Source organism: Danio aesculapii, chromosome 9, assembly GCF_903798145.1.
Source record: "Danio aesculapii chromosome 9, fDanAes4.1, whole genome shotgun sequence".
Lineage (NCBI taxonomy): Eukaryota > Metazoa > Chordata > Actinopteri > Cypriniformes > Danionidae > Danio > Danio aesculapii.
In genome coordinates this window covers 10987649-11008343 of record NC_079443.1, presented here as the reverse complement: position 1 = coordinate 11008343, position 20695 = coordinate 10987649, and the positions used below count along the sequence as shown (strand labels likewise).

General features: G+C 35.4%; 1 protein-coding gene across 1 annotated transcript; it reads left to right on the top strand.

The window, feature by feature from the left end:
• Window positions 1-1716: 1716 nt before the first annotated feature.
• LOC130235368 (inactive tyrosine-protein kinase 7-like) lies at window positions 1717-11680 on the top strand. Its single transcript, XM_056465942.1, has 4 exons — window positions 1717-2053; window positions 2224-2286; window positions 10240-10359; window positions 11289-11680. Exons 1-4 carry the CDS (start codon window positions 1921-1923, stop codon window positions 11372-11374), a joined length of 402 nt encoding a protein of 133 aa, XP_056321917.1. The 5' UTR covers window positions 1717-1920; the 3' UTR covers window positions 11375-11680.
• The last annotated feature ends 9015 nt before the right edge of the window (window positions 11681-20695 follow it).

Sequence of the window (20695 nt, the reverse complement as noted above, 5' to 3'; positions counted from 1 at the left end):
TTTTTTTTGTCGCACCATTGAGCAAAACATTTAAAAAACATTTTTGGTAAATAAAAAAGTTATTAATTACTTTGCTGATAAAGTAATCAAATTACATGACTTGTTACTACATTACCTAAAAGACATTACCCCAACATTATTGTCATGGGCTTTTGTTTTCAAGTGGCTGAGTTTCTGTGTGAAAGGTCTCAATAGAACATAGTTGATCAAGTGACTTAGTGTGAAATGTTTCTTGCGCTTAAACCAAACACAGAACAAAATTTTAATCCAATTTTAATATCACTAGCATTTACTTTTTCTTATAATTCTTGTTGTAAATCAAAATAAGGCAGTACAATTGTTCAATGTAGCCATGATTGATTGAGCAAAATTGTAGCTATGATTTTGTAAATCAAGAGAGTAAATTGAGCTTGGCTCCATCTAAACGTAATAAAGTCCATAATGAAGCAAACCAATGACACTAACCTCTGTGTTTTAATTATCATTAAATGGGTATCTTTATGGGTTGGTGTTTTAAATCTGGGGGCTTATCAGCAACATGAGACATTAGCACAGACTTTCACTGAAAGACATTCTTGGGCCACTTCTCTTCTCCATCTACACGACATCCTTAGGACCAGTAAATCCAGAAATATGGATTTTCCTACCACTGCTATGCTGATGATACCCAGCTATACCTCTCTTTTCACCCTGATGACCCCTCGGTTCCAGCTCGCATCTCAGCCTGACTGTCAGACATTTCACACTGGATGAAAGATCATCATCTTCAGCTTAACCTCGCGAAAACGGAAATGCTTGAAGTTTCTGCCAACCCGACTCTACACCATAACTTTTCAATCCAGAAGGATGGGGCAACCATTACTGCATCCAAAATGGTAAAAAGCCTTGGAGTAACGATTGATGACCAACTAAACTTCTCTGACCACATTTCTAGAACTGCTCGATCTTGCAGATTCGCACTCTATAACATCAGAAAGGTCCGACCCTTCAAATCTGAACATGCAGCTCAACTTATAGTTCAAGCTCTTGTTCTCTCCAAACTGGATTATTGCAACTCTCTACTAGCTGGGCTTCCAGCTAATTCTATCAAACCTCTTCAGCTGCTTCAGAACGCAGCAGCACGAGTGGTCTTTGATGAACCCAAAAGAGCACATGTCACTCCACTACTCACCCGTTTGCACTGGCTGCCAGTTGCTGCTCGCATCAAATTCAAAGCTCTGATGTTTGCTTACAAAGCGAACTCTGGCTTTGCTCCTTCTTATCTGCTTTCACTTCTGCAGATTTATGTGCCCTCCAGAAACTTGCTTTCTGTAAATGAACGTCGCCTCGTGGTTCCATCCCCAAGAGGGAAGAAATCACTTTCCCGAACTCTCACATTCAATCTGCCCAGTTGGTGGAATGAACTCCCTAACTGCATCAGAACAGCAGAGTCACTTGCTGTCTTCAAGAAACGACTAAAAACTCGAGTATTTAGTCTTCACTGTCCTTCCTAATCTGTAACTGCCTCTCTGGCTATACCAATAACTGTACTCTCTCTCTCAAAAAAAAAAGAAAAATAAATAAATAAATTCTTAGACTTTACACACCTGAAACTTGTCTATAGCACTTGTTCACTGCTGCTCTTATAGTTGTGTAAATTGCTTCCTTGTCTTCATTTGTAAGTCGCTTTGGATAAAAGCATCTGCTAAATGACTAAATGTAAATGTAAATGTAAATGTGAATAATAACCCCATTCTCTCTCTTGTAAAAGGTGTGCACATATCTATAATAAAAGGATGGAATTTAGTGTTTCCTCTACCTGAACTCCCACTAGTCAACATTAATTCAATCGAATGGAAATACCACACAGTCAAAAACATCCTGCTGGCCACCATTAACCTGAAAACAAAGCAAACAAAACTCCTCAGCAAGAGGACTGGAATGCAAATAATGGAGAATGGATCTCTTCATATTGAAGATATAAAAGATGAAGACTCTGGGAACTACTCGTGCACCATCATTTTCAATGATCAAAGGATGCAAATAGAGCAAATTTATCTTCAAGTACTTGATGGTATATTCATTTATTTATTTGTATTTATTTAGGTCATTTTGCAATATTCATACAATGGGATGGCAGAGTAACTGCCTCTGAAAAAAGATAGTGAAAAGCAACATCAGCAATGTATTGGATCAGTGGGGTGTTTGTTGGTATTAAATAATGATTTGTGTTCTCTCCTAAAGACTTGAAGACTGAACACAGCAGCACAATTAACACCACAACTGCTGCTGAAATCAAACAGCCAGGTATGTTTTTATTCATTCAATGTTCTGTGGTTATAATATTAAAGCCAAATGCGATTCCTCAAGTAAAAACATACTTTCTCAAACAGAAGTTGTTGAATAAACCACACTGATCAGCCACAATATTAAAACTGCTTGCCTAATATTATTAGTCCCTTTTTTGCAGCCAAAACAGCTTTGATGCATTTGATGCTTGTGTTGTCATGTAACATCAACCACCAACGTTCAGTTCCAATACTCAATATCACAGGTACAGAGGATGTGTGAAAAAACTCAAATGTGTTCTTTATATCGAGGATGCATCGAATGCAGACTTGAGAGCAGTAATCGCTCAGTCCCAGAAGTCAGTGTGGCTAAATAAAGGAGAAGGAACGTGCAGCATTTTATATTCCCCATTTACATTTCTAAAATGTAATTAATTCATCTGAGAAGTTTCCCTAAATAAAACAATGAAAGTAAAACATTAACATGAACATTTTAATAAAGCCATAAACACAGTGAAACACAAGGAGCCCTATCATACACCCGGCGCAATAAGGTGCAAGATGTGTTTGCCCCGACATGTTGGTATTTTCAGACCAATGCAACCTTAATTTTCCTGTTTTCCACCATGTTTTTTAAATGGCAAATCCATTTGTGCCGCAATGCGTCTTGTGTTAAGACGCATTGTTAGCATGCTGCTATTTTGAGGTATTAAAATAGACTGTGCAATAGACCAGCTAAAAGCAGGTGTAAAGTCAAGCGCAAGAGCGCCTTAGTTGTGCGCCTCGCTTACACATTGCTTAATACACACAGGATGTACAGCAATACAGAAATATTGGTAACACTTTATAATAACTACACACTATAAATCATTTATTAAGCATTAGCATCTAGTGAATTCATTATTTGTTAAATATTAACTATACATTAACAGATGTTAGTAAGCAGTTTATAACTGCAGCTACAAATGCTGTATTCTTGACTTACAAACATATTTATAATGTGCTTAATACTTGTACTTTCATACTTTGTTAATGATTTATTTTTCATTACTAAATTAAGTATTGCATTATTTACAAACCATTTGTATTTAAAAGTAGTTGAGGGTTTTTAGGATCATTCAGAATGAGTTAGTAAATGATTAATAAACTACTGAAATCAACGTTTATATGTCTTATTATTCAGGCATATGTTAAGGGTTACTATGTATGTTAATAAATGTTTTATTAACTCAACTTCATCCTGTTTTGTGACCTAATCTAAAGTGAGGACTATTTATGCTTTATAAATCCCTTATAAACGACAAATAAAGGCTCTGTTAAATTCTAAACAGGAAAAATGACATTATTCATTCCTTTTCATTTAAAGATACACAAATAAAACTGTACTTCAAATGAAAAATAAATCTTTGCAACCTTCTCTAAAATAAAATAACTGTAGAGTTTAAACATTGCATCTTATTATATTGTTAAATTATTATTGTTGTTGTTGTTTTGTCCAGTTTTATGTCGTATTTTGACACTCCTGTTATTTGGCAATGTTTAAACTTTACTGTAATTTTATTTTTTAGAAAAGATTGCAAAGATTATTGTTCATTTGATTCTAAGGCTTTAATTGTCAAGGGATTTATAAAGCATAAATAGTCCTCACTTTAGATTAGGTCACAAAACTGCATGAAGTTGAGTTAATAAAGCATTTAATAACATATTAGTTAACTATTAGTATATGTCTGAATAATAAGATATATAAATGTTGATTTCAATAGTTTATTAATCATTTATTAACTCATTCTGAATGATCCTAAAAACCCTCAACTACTCTTAAATACAAATGGTTTGTAAATAATGCGATACTTAGTTTAGTAATGAAAAATAAATCATTAACTAAGTATAAAAATACAATTATTAAGCACAATATATAGGTGCTTATAAGTCAAGAATACAGCATTTGTAGCTGCAGTTATAAACTGCTTACTAACGTTTATTAATGTAGAGTTAATGCTTAACAGATAATGAATTCACTAGATGCTAATGCTTAGTAAATGATTTATAGTGTGTAGTTATTATAAAGTGTTACCGAAATATCTTTAGGAATGAAAAAGAATTAAATGAATAAATATTACAAAAATTATTATTTTCTACATAAATATAAAAACCACTGCCTTTATGCCTTCTTCACCTATTTATGACAACTTGCTTTTGTATAATGTTATCATTATTCGCAGTATTATTTATTATATGCATATATATATTTGTTTAAATTTGTTTATATTTGTTTGTAAAAGGGGGAAAAGAAGTTATATGAATGTTGCAATGTTTAGTTTTGTTCTGTTAAAATTTGTGAAGTTCATGTGATCAACATGATGATCGCAGCATCTCATTTCTCACAGGATGCATTCTCTATTTGTGGTCTGCTGATCTATTTGTTCTTCCAACCACACTATAAATAGAGGGTTATGAGAAATTTCCTTTACCAGTTTTACTACAAACAAGCATCTTTATTACATTCATTCGCCATACATTGAAAACCAACATCAGCATGTAAACACATTTCAGTAGCTGCAACACACTAATTGGGACACAGAAATGTTTAAGATGGTAAAAAATAAAAGATAATTAAATAAAAATCAGGCATTTTCAGTGCTTTCTCAGAAGCTTTGGAATAGTTTTGGCCCTTTATAATACACTTGCTGCTTTTAAATCAAGCTTAAAAAAAATTTCATAGTTTAGATTTTGACGGGATCAGAGAACTACTTTTATTGCTTTCAGTTTATTGCTTTCTTTTGTGTTGTCAGATGTCCGTTCTTATTATTTATTAATTCATTCATTTTCTTTTCGGCTAAGTCCCTTTATTAATTTGGGGTCGCCACAGCGGAATGAACCAACTTATCCAGCATATGTTTTTACCCAGCAGATGCCCTTCCAGCCGCAACCCCCAATGGGAAATATGTTCTTATTAATATATTTTAAATATTTAATTCATATTAACATTTTTACTTTAAAAAACATTAGCCGTTCAACAAAGTGATTTATAAATAAACTTGCCTGTGACTTTTGACTGCAGACAGACCGGTCAAACCGAAACTATGCTGTAGCACATGCAGAATGAAACCACAAATAATAAACCACAGAATTTCCATTAAAGATCATCATTGCTATTATAGGTGTTTTCATTAAACTCACTCTCACCAGTCTACATTGTTCTGACAACACTGATTTCATGGACATGTTGTGATTTCCAGTAAATAGATTTTATCCATAGGGACTTTTAATTTTGAATACGTTGCGCTTCTGTTAAACTGTTATGCTGCTATAAACTCACTGCGTTTGAGATCTAATTTGATCTACATGCCTGATTGGGACACAACATGAAGTGTGTCTCGCACCAACAATCGCCCTTGTGTTTAAATGGCCTTTCATCTTGTCTTACAGCTAAATGAATGCTTACATTTAGGTATATTTACTATTGCTATATTTTGATTAAATTACAATTCCAAAGCTGTAAAAGTAACCTTATAACATTTAAGATAGTAACATCAATATTTCACCGTAAGATTTTTTTTTCCACTTATGTAGAAGATTGTAACTAATAGGTAATTTCTGTGTGATTGAACCAGGTAGGTTAGCATTGCTTATTACAGGTAATAGTGAGCCTTGGGCACTCATGACCCTGATGTTGGTACACCGGTTTGCTGTTCTTTTACCATTTTTGGTTTGGTAACTGCTGCATACCTACAAAACATGGCAATTTATTGACACAGTGGATCTGTCTAGCCACTATTTGGCCCTTAAATGTAAAAAAAAAACACTGAGATATTTTTACTTGCTCAATTTTCCTCGCTTCCAGCACATGTAACTCAAGAACTGACTCTCTGCTTGTATATCCCACCCCATTTTAACAATATAATACATGTTATTTGTTTCACCTGCCTTTATTTGTAATATTGTGGCTGATCAGTGTACATTATAAATGCTTTTAAAATAATGTCATACAATGTCCTTGCTCCATAATTATTGTTGTATTGTATATACAAAGTTCTGTAATAAAACTGAGCAAACTGATAGAGCCTATCCAATCTGATTTTGACAACATCAACAACTCATGACGCTAGTGATTGGTTGCTGTCACCTCAGCTGCCAGTGAGCTTGCTCTTTAACATCTAAATACCTCACTGTCATTTACACTGGCGACCTGCAGTTCGTTTTTGGATATTCTCATCCACCCATTTATAGAGCTGTGATAGGGGCTTCATGTATGTTATGTTTGCAGCAGCTCTGCATTATATTCTCAGGGAGCATGCTTGTGAATATATTGGAATTAGGACATTTGCTTTGCACCAATAATCAAAGCAGCGGCAGCAAAACAGATCTATTCTGGCAAGACCAAAACACATAAACATTTCAGCCTTTCGTTTAAAGGGTACCTATTTTTAAAGAACCCCGAACTACGTTTCTTAAGCTGTCTATCCCCTCAGAAATAAGCATTTAAGCACACAAAAGCAGGACGCAACATGTACCTACCGTCACACCTGCTGGACTGAAATGTAAAAGGCGACAAGATACATTCATTATTTTTTAATAATTTCAAAGGATTATTCCACCACACTATGTAAACCTGAGAGGGGGAGATGTGACTTTCCAGTCACTAGATGTTATCCAGATTACCCCAATTCAGCCATTATTCCAGCTGTTGTGTCTCATTTGTACGGAGACCCGGAAGGGACGTGATGGTGGGGAAAAAAATTGGTGGAAGAAAAAAAAACTGGGTGGGAGAAAAAAAAAAACAGTGATAGGTAAACATATTTTTAAGTTTTTTTGCGTTCCCTTGCAAAGATGTTTTGTTTTATCTCACAAAGATGTTTTGCGTTCCCTCGCAAAGATGTTTTGCGTTATTTCGCAAAGATGTTTTGCGTTATCTTGCAAAGATGTTTTGCGTTATTTCGCAAAGATGTTTTGTGTTCCCTCGCAAAGATGTTTTGCTTTATCTCGCAAAGATATTTTGTGTTTCCTTGCAAAGATGTTTTGCTTTATCTCGCAAAGATGTTTTGTGTTTCCTTGCCAAGATGTTTTGCGTTATCTTGCAAAGATATTTTGTGTTCTCTCGCAAAGATGTTTTGCTTTATCTCGCAAAGATATTTTGTGTTCCCTCGCAAAGATGTTTTGCTTTATCTCGCAAAGATATTTTGTGTTCCCTCGCAAAGATGTTTTGCTTTATCTCGCAAAGATATTTTGTGTTTCCTTGCAAAGATGTTTTGCTTTATCTCGCAAAGATGTTTTGTGTTCCTTTGCAAAGATGTTTTGCGTTATTTTGAAAAGATGTTTTGTGTTCCCTCGCAAAGATGTTTTGCGTTATCTCGCAAAGATGTTTTGTGTTCCCTCGCAAAGATGTTTTGTGTTCCCTAACAAAGATGTTTTGCGTTATCTCGCAAAGATGTTTTGTGTTCCCTCACAAAGATGTTTTGCTTTATCTCGCAAAGATGTTTTGTGTTCCCTCGCAAAGATGTTTTGCATTATTTTGAAAAGATGTTTTGTGTTCCCTCGCAAAGATGTTTTGCGTTATCTCGCAAAGATGTTTTGTGTTCCCTCGCAAAGATGTTTTGCGTTATCTCGCAAAGGTGTTTTGTGTTCCCTCGCAAAGATGTTTTGCGTTATCTCGCAAAGATGTTTTGTGTTCCCTAACAAAGATGTTTTGCGTTATCTCGCAAAGATGTTTTGTGTTCCCTCACAAAGATGTTTTGCTTTATCTCGCAAAGATGTTTTGTGTTCCCTCGCAAAGATGTTTTGCGTTATCTCGCAAAGATGTTTTGTGTTCCCTCACAAAGATGTTTTCTGTTATCTTGCAAAGAGGTTTTGCGTTCCCTCACAAAGATGTTTTGCATTATCTCGCAAAACTGTTTCTCCACAAACACTTCATGTTCACTTCCTGTTCACTTCATTCATGTGAACCCTCACGTTTTGTCGAAATTCTCCTGTATTTTACCATTCTATCCCACTTTCTTTAAATTAAAGCTGTGCATTGATCATCACCTTTCATAAGCAACCTATGAACCAGTGAATGCATGTATAAGCGCTGACTGACAGACGCGCTCCGTACAATAAACTGATCCCAGATCAGCTTCTGTACACGCCATTTAAAGTGACACCTCTGTTATCAAACAAGTGAAGAGCAGAAAATGAATCTCTCGTTTTGTTTAGTTTGATAACAGAGGTGTCTCTATAAGAATGCACAGATCTATAATGAAAGCATTCCATTACTTTAGAAACTGTTTGTGCTCATTTAAGAGAAAATTACCTGTTTAAAATAAAACATGCAGGTTGGAGATGTTTACATATTATTCAGTGTATTTGTCTGTTTAAACATACCCCCGAATGCAAAAGTGTCCTGCACTTTTGCTCCTCTGTAAATGGCGTGTACAGAAGCTGATCTGGGATCAGTTTGTTGTACGGAGCGCGTTTATCAGTCAGCGCTTATACATGCATTCACTGGTTCAAAGGTAGCATATGAAAGGCGACGATTGACGCACAACATTAATGTAAAGAAAGTGAATGCCGACATTTTAATATTAATTTCAGCATGCTTTTAAGATTCAAAATATATCAGGAATATGGGAAAATAGTTAATAACAAGAGGATAACGGAATAGAATGATAAAATACGGGAAAATTTTGGCAAAACGTGAGGGTGAAGTGAGGGTGAAGTGAACAGGAAGTATTTGTGGAGAAACAGTTTTGCGAGATAACGCAAAACATCTTTGCGAGGGAACGCAAAGCATCTTTGCGAGGGAACACAAAAAAAAAAAACATGAAAATATGTTTTCCTATCCCTGTTTTTTTTCTCCCAACCAGTTTTTTTTTACTTTTACTATTCTTTTTTCTTCCACCAATTTTTTTTCCCCCACCATCACTCCCTTCCGGGTCTCCGTACATTTGTGACTTTAAAGGCTGTTTTTTACAGTTTGGTAGCTTATAAAAACTTAGTTACTTGTTTTTTTAGTTCAAGTTTAAGTTAAAGTTTGATTTATTTATATAGCACATTTCCAAACGGCCACAAGGGCGCACAAAGTGCTTTACAGAGAAGATACTGTATAGATAATCAGTACAAATATAATAAAGACAGCAATAATGTAATGTAAAAGAGAGCATAGAAAGTGTAAAATAGATTATGCAGAAACAGTTTGGGTTCAATGCCTAAAAATAAAAAAGTAATTGACCCTTTAAATAATTCAGCCTTAAAATATGCTACTACAGTTAACCACATTAAACAAGATTAAGAACGAAACCGCTAGCCCTCCGAGGAACGTGCTTATGCTTTAATCAAATGCTTCATTTTTTTAGCTTGTTTACATCATGTCACACAGCAACTTTTAAATATCGTTCGGTTTTTAGTTATAAGTTAGATATGACAGAGAGTCACCCTCCCAAAATAGAATATCAATGGAGCGAGTTGGATTATTCCTCCTATCCCCCAGAGGGGGCTTGGCCAAAAGGTGCTCTGTTTCTATAGCGGCAGCAATGTGGTATGTCTATGCTAACGAGGGAAAGCTCATCACTAATGGGCGGGGCTTTTCCCCTCTGATGACATGTAAAAAGAGACGATGTGAATCAAAGTGTTTTTGATTATAAAAAAAAAAGTAGAATGAATGACATTTTTATCACAGGCTGCCTATATTTACACACTGTTGCCCCACAATTGTGTTTAACCCCTTTATAAAAGTGTTTTCAGCATAATAGCTTACCTTTAAATGACAGCAGTATTTTGAGGGCCTAAAAAGCTGCATATTTATTTTAAAACTGCACATTTTGGTTTTAGGTTTTTTAAATCAATACCAGGTTTTTGAAAACAGTAAATGTAAAAGTATGCTTGCACATTACTAATTCTAAATGATTATAATGACTGGATAAATATCATGTATTAGACAGCTTGTTACAACTTTTAGTTGTTAGTTCACCTTTTGTATTTCTTTCTTTCCTTGTAGGACTCCACATTCCTAAAGCATTATTGATTGCAATATCTGTATGTTCAGCACTCATAATCCTTTTAATTTTATTTATCATCTTCTTCTGCTCGTGTAGAAAAAAGTGCTGCCAGACTTCAGGTTAGTGTGATTCATTCATTCGTTTATTTATTTATTTATTTATTTATTTATTTATTTATTTATTTATTTATTTATTTATTATTTAAAGATATTCACTCTCAAGTCACAAAATCTCCATAAAATGATCTTTGCTCTATTAAAGACATGTTTTCAGTAATGTCCATGCTGCTCCTTTCCATACAATGAAAGACACTTTCAGCTGGTAGCTCAAATACAAAAACAATATCATAAAACTCCTCATCCATAAATTCAATCCAAATTAATCATAAAGGATATTTGTTGCTAAAAGTTTTATTTATATATTTTTTTTACAGAATTTTCCACTCTCTAATTAACACTCTCATAATTATGTCCAGTGACAGACCTGTGGTGCATTTTCTAAAAACCATTGTTTCAAGTTCCATTGTTACACTCAAAAGCATATTTTTGCTGCTTGTTCAAACTACTTATGAGCTGAACCAACATAATTTTTTTTTTAGTTTTTGGATGGATAACTTAAGTGCTTTATGTTCAATCAGCTTAAATTTGTAAAAACAATTAAGTTAACTTAATTAATTTGTATTGGAACAACATAAAGGAATTGTGTGAAATGCAGCATTTTTACAGTGTAGCATAGTTTAACCATGCAGTTAAGGTTTCCTGAGTCTAATCAAAATTTCACAAACAGAAATGCAAACTTGTGTGGTTGAAAATACAGCTCTAAACCTTTGGTTAGATACACAGACACATAGTTTATACCTTCATAATATGACATGATATTAAATATTAAAATGCAGGTTTTGAAGGCTTGTGCCTCACTAAGCATCCAAAAATATTCTGATATTTATCAAGAATTTAAAAAGTAATTTTTCTTTTCCAGTGTTGGTCTAGTTTCTAGTATTTCATGTAAAATGCTCTTTATCTGACTTTGGATCTGCTCTGTCTTGCAGAAGAACCTATATATGTCAATAAACCAGTTTCTCAAGGAAATAAAAGGTCACAAGTGGGCAGATGGAAATCAGATACAAACTTATAAAGACCCCAAATTAGCAAAAAGCTAAGAATACTGGATGATGTTGCTGCAGTTGAACTACCTCTGTTTTCCAAAGATACAATTGTACAGAGTACTGCAATAATGACAAAGAGCATGCTTGGTGGCCAACCTGGAAGTATCACCCTGGATCCCTCGACAAAAGCCCAATAGGATTTTAAATTTGGTTTTTGTATTATTGTGTAAATTATAGTTGACCAACCAAAGTTTATAACTCTTATGTTTTATTAAACATTGTAATCTGCACAATTTATGTTCATTTATATCCTAAAAGCAATTAACACAAAAAGAACATCCATCTTTTATGACAAATACATGTTTATATATATATATATATATATATATATATATATATATATATATATATATATATATATATATATATATATATATATATATATACAACTGTACACATTATGCATTTGATTATGTACAACAAACTGTAAAATGAGTGTGAGTATGTGTTAATTACTGATCAGATTTAAGGGATTTAACCATAAATATTGCAAAAGCTATGTGACCTGATGATAAATACAGTTTTTTCACAGTTTTAACAATGTCCAGCAGAAAGACTTGTTTTTAAGCTTTGGTCTACAGTAATTCACTCAGTGGGTACTTTATTACAAATACGCCTTGTGGGTAATGGGTTGGACTCATTTTTACAGACCACAGTCATTGAAAAAAAGTGTCTAATTTTTGTGAACTTCAAAATACATTGCTCCGGGTACATTTCATTGCACATTTCAGAGGACAATTCTACTAGAGGGCACTGTGTACTATTTTGCCAATCTGAAGCCTGTTGCTGACGTTTTGTTGTATTTTACACTCCCTTCTTATTCATGAGAAGGCGGGGCTTATTACCTAGGTCAGGAAACCACTGACCTAAACCCAAACAATAATGTTTTGAAACGCAAAATAAAAGTGCACTGCAACCACCTCGTTTTACCTTGATTTTATATTTATTCAGTCTGTGTTGTACTGGATGGCTTCATGGTGTTCTGCACCACAAGTACAGCACCGTACAACGTGAGCTACCGAGCAAACTGACTACACCTGAAAAGTTGTCTACACTGAAATAGATACACCTGACAAAAGTCTTGCTGCCCATCCAAGTTTTAGGAACAACAAATAATAACTTGACTTCTAGTTGATCATTTGGCATCAGAAGTGGCTTATATAAAAGGCAAAGGCCTCTAGATTATGCTTAATTTACCAAAATAAAATATGATCATGTCTTGATTTTTAATTATTTAATTAGGACAGTAAGGTCTTGTCACTTACCAGAAATAATGTACAGTATAGAATATAATGTCATGGTGCAGTGGAAAAATAATATTGTGTATGACTCCCTTGAGCTTAGAGGACTGCATCCATACATCTCTGCAATGACTCTAATCACTTATTAAAGTCATCTGGAATGGCAAAGAAAGCGTTCTTGCAGGACTCCCAGAGTTCATTAAGATTCTTTGGATTCATCTTCAATGCCTCCTCCTTCATCTTACCATAGACATCAATAATGTTCATGTCTGGTGACTGGGCTGGCCAATCCTGGAGCCCCTTGACCTTCTTTGCTTTAAAAACTTTGATGTGGATGCTGAAATATGAGAAGGAGCACTATCCTGGTGAAAAATTTGCCCTCTCCTGTAATGGGTTTGTAATGTAATGGGCAGCACAAATATCTTGATACCTCAGGGTGTTGATGTTGCCATCCACTCTGCAGATCTCTCGCACGCCCCATACTGAATGTTACCCCAAACCATGATTTTTACTTCACCAAACTTGACTGATTTCTGTGAGAGTCTATGTTACAATAGATCTTCTGCAGTATTTGTGATGATTTGGATGCAGTTCAACAGATGATTTATTGGAAAAATCTTCCTTCTGCTACTTTTCCAAATGATCAACAAGAAGTCAGGTTATTATTTGTTGCTCTTACAACTGGGATGGACGACAAGACTTTTGTCAGGTAGTGTAGGTGAAGTAAATGTATTAAATTACTAACAGACATCATTATATATTTGGTGGTTTGTAAATGATTGCACATAAATAATTCTTTATTTGTCAATTAAAATGTTCCTTGTAAATATCACTAGTGTGAAAAGGAACATAAATTGTTGGCATCATGCTGGCCTGTTTTTTATTAATTTTACCTAAATTCTGCAGTCAAATTTATGTTAAAGTTTGTTTTTACAGTCTCACAAAAATGTAGTCCAAGGCACTTATTTCCAATGAGTCACAACTGACTTAATTCTTCACACGGTTCTGGAAACATTGTTGCAGATTTGTCAGATGAAAATCCATGATGTGAATCTCCTGTTTCACCACATCCTATTGAATTAAGATAGTGACTGCAGAGGACTGTTGATTTAAGTGAACTGTGTCAATATAAATACTTTATTATCTCCTTATTAAGCTATTACAGCCTATAGGGGTATAAAAATGTCTAAATCTTGTGGCATTGGCAGCTAACTTGCAGTAGCGGTTCTGTGGTAATCTGCAGACAGTGGTTAACTGATCTCTTTATGACTAGCGAGTCATGTGCGTAGATTATGGTAAATGAAAACAAAATGATAAAGCTAACAAAAACAATAAATATAAATGTACAGAAATGTTAATAGTGGTGTTTGTGAATTGTGTACAGTGTTGAAATTGAATATCTGTGGCGTGTTGTGTTTATCATCACCATGCACAAATTGAATTTTTATCTTGCTTACTATAAATGCTAATCATCTGAGCCATCTTTTATTTTTACTGTGGTTGTTATCTACACAGACACAGCAAGAAAAGCTTCTGCACTACTTTTCTGCTTTTATTCTCCTCAGATCCACCCCCAATTGTTGTGTTTTTTTTATAATAACAGCACTAATAGACTTTAGTCGAGTTAGATTATCATAAATGAATTATGAGGAATAAAAACATAGGCAGCTTAGTAGCCCTTGTGACTTTTTGAGGTAATGAAGGCACCTCACAAAACATATTGGTGCAATGGTGAGTAAATTGTATTACTATAACACTAATTTCTTATTAAGAGGTAAAGGTTGGTCCAAAATGAATTTATAAAGTCTGTGAGAACTGGAAGTTGCTGAGACTTTATTTGAGTATGTTTATGTACTTCCAACTAAAAAGTTAATATTGAGTTTTGCCTCATATCATAATCATAGGTATCAATATAACAGTAAAAGGGCTAAGAATATTGCAGCTGAAGCCTTCAAACTGACACTGAAATAGCAAAGTAAATGTACATTTTCATTTCACACAGACTTAGACACCCAACATTGCAGACATTGGCTTTCTTTTGTTTTAGCTCATCTGTCAGGAATGGCAGTGAATTTTAGATTACATCCATACTGCCGCCATTAATTAAAGTATTTTGTGTCTCCAGAATGTGTCTTTATAGTTTCAGCTCAAAACACCCATCAGACTATTTATTATACCTTTCAGAATATTGGAATTTTGTGCTCTGAACACTGTTTTTGTTGCCTGTGTCTTTAATGCTGGTTTTCCCCACCCACCGTTCCCACATACCTGTCAGAGTGTGCCTTAATCTCCGGCTCGGCTTCGTCAGATAAACAGTCATAAGGTGACAGACATGAAGGAACCAGATCTCAGTAATGTTTGTGAGAAATACTACAGTAAGTTTTCCCAATGATCATTTGATTACTTGATTACTTTAATTACTTGTTGTGGAGTTCGAGTCGATGAGAATGAGTCACACACAATGTTATTACAAAGTCACACGTTACAGGACACACGTTAATATACACTGCTGGATATCCGTTATGTTGATGGACAAAATAAACCTGATTTAACATCCACAAACGTGAAGCGTCTACTTTTATAATTAAACTGACACGCGGCTGTGGTGATGAATTACATCGATTTTACTGTCTTTATTACATATATAAAAACGTTTTAAACTAGTAAAACTCATTCTTGATCACATTTGATGAAGATTGATGATCACAGTGAGCTGAACAGATCTTTTAATTCCGGTTGTTTTGCGTACATCCTGTCTTGTTGATATGATTATACGTGTTACTATGGAGACATGTTAATACGTGTCTGTCAATCAATTTTATGGGCTGAAAACCAGACTCCTACGTCACTTTGCTGTGGGCCTCAAAATGCGAGGGATTTGGATCCTATTTTAACGTCAGGAAATTAAAAAAAGACTTATTGTCTTTATATCACCCCAATATGACTGTGGACACACTATACCTACACTGTCACGGATTGGCCAGGCTCTTCCACCAATTTCACACAGCGCCCATCATCACCTGAGTATTAATCACGCACAGCTGCACCTTATCACCTTGGCACTATATAAGCACACACCTCACTTCAGTCAGTGTCCGGTCTCGTTTATACGAAGTGGACTCATAGTGGATACTCTCCAAGTATTCGCTATCATTATCCTGCCGTTTGAAAACTTACCTAATCTCTGTTTGTCTCCAGTCTGTCCAGTGTTCCCAGCGTCCAGTCAAAGGTGTGTGTGTCATCTGTCTGTCTTCCCCGCAAGTCATCTGGTGTGTGCATTCGGTCTCCCTCTTTGCCTATCATCCATCCTGCTAAGGAGAAGGACAATCATATCATCCCGGACTCCATTCACATTCCCCTTGTTTTCCTTCAGATGCTCCGCTGTTTCAATAAACCTTTATAACCATTTACTCACCCTGTTTGTCCGTCTGCTTCCCTAACATACACACAGTTCTGTCCGAACAGCTTACAAAAGATGATTTTCATCATAGGTGCCCTTTAAGTTAACTCAAAATCAGTAAGTAAAGCTAGATTAAGATTCAAATAAGCATTGATGCCTTCTTACTCTGGAATACATGCTTCGATGGCCACAAAAATTATTTTTGTCGTTTTTTTTTTGTTTGTTTTTGTCTACTCTTAAAATATTTTGTCAGAAAGATAGCTAAAAAATTGGTTTAGCACAAAATTCCCCCCCCCCCCCCCACAAAATTAATTCATGCCAAATGTATATTAATGACTTTGTGGTAAACCTGACTATGGCCTGTAGTGGACCAAGGCAAACAATATAATATAATATGGTGATGCAGTGGCGCAGTAGGGAGTGCTGTCGCCTCACAGCAAGAAGGTCGCTGGTTCGAGCTTGGCTGGGTCAGTTGGCGTTTCTGTGTGGAGTTTGCATGTTCTCCCCGTGTGGGTTTCCTCCGGTCCAAGTCCAAAGACATGCACTATAGCTGAATTGGGTAGGCTAAATTGTCTTTTGTGAATGAGTGTGTATGGATGTTTTCCAGAGATGGGTTGCAGCTGAAAGGGCATCTGCTGTGCAAAACATGTGCTGGATAAGTTGGTGGTTCATTCCGCTGTGGCGACCCCGGATTAATTAAAAGGGACTAAGCCGAAAATTAATTAATGAATAATATAATATAATATAATATAATGGTGGTGACACGGTTGCTCAGTGTTAGCACTGTTGCCTCACAGCAAGAAGGTCGCTGGTTTGAGTCCTGGCTGAATCAGTTGGCAGTTTGAATGTTCTCCCTGTGTTCGCGTGGGTTTCCTCTTGATGCTCCGGTTTCCCCCCACAGTCCCAAGACATGGTGTATAAGTGAATTGAATAAACAAAATTGGCTATAGTGTATGTGTGTGAATGAGAGTGTATGGGTGTTTCCCAGAACTGGGTTGCAGCTGGAAAGGCATCTGCTGTGTAAAACATATGCTGGATATGTTGGCAGTTCATTCCGCTGTGGCAACCCCTGATGAATAAAGGGACTAAGCTAAAGGAAAATGAATGAATAATATAATCAGACTGTCATGAGTCAGTTCTATATTGAACACTAGAGGTCAGACTGTGAACAGCACTGCAAGGTCTCTACAGAGTTTTATTTTACACAGTGTAATTAGCACATACGAAAATTTACGATAGACATCGCGTCAGGTCAGGTCTTTTTTTTTTTTTTTTTTTTTTTTTGCCTCTGGAGCATTCCACCACATTTAAAGCCTGCTTTATTCACATTTATTGATTTGTTTGCCATTATTTTATAGATTGTATAGAAAAAGTAGGATTGCATTTACTAATTAAAGTTAAAAACTATAGATTTGAAAGCTTTAAATCATATTTTAAAACACACACACACACACACACACACACACACACACACACACACACACACACACACACACACACACACACACATATGTATATATATATATATATATATAAATATATAAATATATATAAATATATGTCCATTATAGGGTGGCACAGTGTGTAGCACAAACGCCTCACAGCAAGAAGTTTGCTGGTTTGAGCCCCGGCTGGGTCAGTTGGCATTTCTGTGTGGAGTTTGCATGTTCTCCCCATGTTTGCATGGGTTTCCTCCGGGTGCTCCGGTTTCCCCCACAGTCCAAAGACATGCGCTACAGGTGAATTGAATAAGCTAAATTGGCCATAGTGTATGTGTGTGAATGCAAGAGTGTATGAGTGTTTCCCAGTGTTGGGTTGCGGCTGGAAAGGTATCCACTGTGTAAAACATATGCTGGGTAAGTTGGCGGTTCATTCCGCTGTGGCGCCCCCTGATTAATAAAGGGACTAAGCTGAAAAGAAAATGAATGACTGAATGTCCGTTATAATGTACAGTGTATAGTGGGTGTATACATTAAATATGTACAGTATGTCCATTATAATGGTATAGTAGATTCAATGTGCAGTCTATGAAAATATAATTAAAATACTAAAGGTAAAATGTTACATTGTTCAAGTTTGTATCTTAAGAAACTTCAAGCAAAGATCAACCATTTGTGTTATTGTTATGTTTAATTTTACATTGGTATATTGTTTTTGCAATACAGCTGTGTTTTGACCTGATGTCCATTGAAATGGACAATTGAATAGAAATTAAAGAATATTGACATTATTATTTTTATTTGGTCTCATTTAGGGAAGCTTAAAAAACAGAGGACATTTTACATATTTCTGGTCTAAAAGGCATTAATTGTGAAAATATGTAATATCAAATATTGTGCATGTAATATCTGATATTGTCATGGTCACACAAGAAACACAAAGATGGAGAAGTCTTTAAGGGTATTTATTTGTGCAATGCAACAAAAGCTGAGAGATGAAGCAGGTAAGTGGTGTAGCAGAGGGAGAGCGATCTCATCCACAGTTCAAATGGTAAGTTTCAGATCTTCGGTTATACACCAATATAACTTTAGTCACTTCCCTTAAGCAGGTGTGTTTGCATCCACGGGAGATTGAGGACATCCATGAAAGAGCACAGGAGGATTAGGGACAGCCGATGAGGAGAACCATCTGACTTCAATTCCAGCCGATGGGTGAATGAATGAGGTGAGTCCATATAGTGCATGGGTGATTGCATGTGCAGGTAATCAGTAATCAGGTGAGGGGTCACAGGTGAGGTGTGTGGTCGATGGTGAGGGAGAGCGGTGATTGGGGCTGCAGGAACGTGCCGAAGGTGTGACAGGTATTTTTCATTCAACAGATTCAATAGGCCTTTTTCCCACTTCCTGGTTCCGGTAAGCGAAACGGTGGACTACAACATCCGGTTCCAATGGAACAGAGTGAGATAGAATGGCAGAGTCGTCTCGTCGCTGTTATTGCAGCGTTCCCGGCTGCTCCAGCTTAAAAAAAACAACATCTTTACCTCAGTTTCCACGAAAAGACACAGGACAGAGGAAACCATGGGTGAAATTAATTAGACGAAATGAATGTCCTTCGTTTCAAGTGATATGCCAGAGTACGCTCATGTGCAGTATGCACTTCAAAGCGGAGATCATTATGTTTTATCAAATATTGGTGGTCTTAGTTTTATTTAGATGTGAAATTATAATATAGACAAAATTCCAGTTAGGTTATCTGCCTTCTGCAAACAAGTGCTCCTATCAAGATCATTAATATAGAAGCATAATTTTCCCCCACATTGGAATAATAGACAACTAATACAAATGCTATTTTTTTTTACAACAAAATTAATTTGGTTAGTCAGTTTTATAATAAAGATGGTATACTTTTCTTACAATGAATTCCTTTCTCATCACAGTATTATTGTAGTAGTTATTGGTTAATTTTTTTCAGAGACCCATATGTTATTTAGTGGTATTAATCAAGACCATCATCTTTTGATTTTACTAAATCTTATGTTGGCAAAACTTGTTTTACAGTAAATACCAAGAGTAATAATAGAGCTTTTCGAACTCTTTTTCAAAAAGAAATCACAATTTTATTGGATGTCTTTATTAAAGGGTGACTTGATTTGCTGAAAAAAGTGTGGCTGTTACCACAGAAATATCAGCTTAGAAACAAAATTAAAGAAATATCCTATAAACTTCTCCACAGATTTTATCCAGCAAAACATTTACAAAAATGTAAAAGTGGAATTGATGTAAATTGTATGTTTGTAATGAATACGAGGAGACGGTTTTACACTTATTTTGGCATTGTACATACTCAGTCAAAAGGAAGAGCTGCAAACAATTATTAACAATTTTCAGTGTTCAAAACCTCTTTTATCATTGTGGGAAAATGTACTTTTTGGCTTTACTGTCTAATTTACTAATAAGCAACCAAATTTTAAGGTATTGATCACTGAAATATGCTTGTATATTACCAGCATCAGAGACTCTTTGAACAAGGAAGCCTACCCACTTTAAAAAACTGTGAACTCTATAATGTATTTATTTAATTATTTCATATGTACATTTTGTATATTTGTATTTTATTTATATTTACCCCCTGGCATGTATATTTTTTGTGTTGTAAAATGTTAATTGCTGTTCTTTAAATAAATAATAAAAACTTAATAAAAAGCAGATGAACAAAATGAACTGGAACATGAACTAACTTTGACCTGAAGATTCAGAAACACACCCTATACGCTACAGACGGACTGTTTTGAAGCTATTTGCGTTAAAATTTACAAATTTAGTAATTAGTGTTAAACTGAAGTGCTTTAATAGAATCGTATTTAAACACTGAACACAACAACAATCATCTTTTTTTTTTTCGGCGAGTTGGAGCTAAATTATGTTTCCAGACTTGAGTAAACCTTACGAGCATTAGGCAACCTGTCATTACGGGGCTCCTCGTTCTTTCGCATTGACCGATAGCAACTCGCCTGTATCTGACTACAAAGGAAGGAGGGGGTTAGCACAGCTTACGGACAACTACTAACATAAAACTAATCCTGCTGGATGTTAAATAGTTATTTTTGCTAACGAATGGCTTGAGTTAGCAGATCTTATGCTGTTGGCTGCGCACCTTACTGTAACCTAATGTTGCAAACGCTTCGTGTAAGACACATTTTCTGCACAAAT

Coding starts and splice junctions, on each gene's coding strand:
- LOC130235368 (XM_056465942.1), top strand. CDS start 1,921: ATGCAAATAATGGAGAATGGATCTCTTCATATTGAAGATATAAAAGAT. Junction 2,287..10,239: donor TGCTGAAATCAAACAGCCAG/GTATGTTTTTAT, acceptor CTTTCCTTGTAG/GACTCCACATTCCTAAAGCA. Junction 10,360..11,288: donor AAAGTGCTGCCAGACTTCAG/GTTAGTGTGATT, acceptor TCTGTCTTGCAG/AAGAACCTATATATGTCAAT.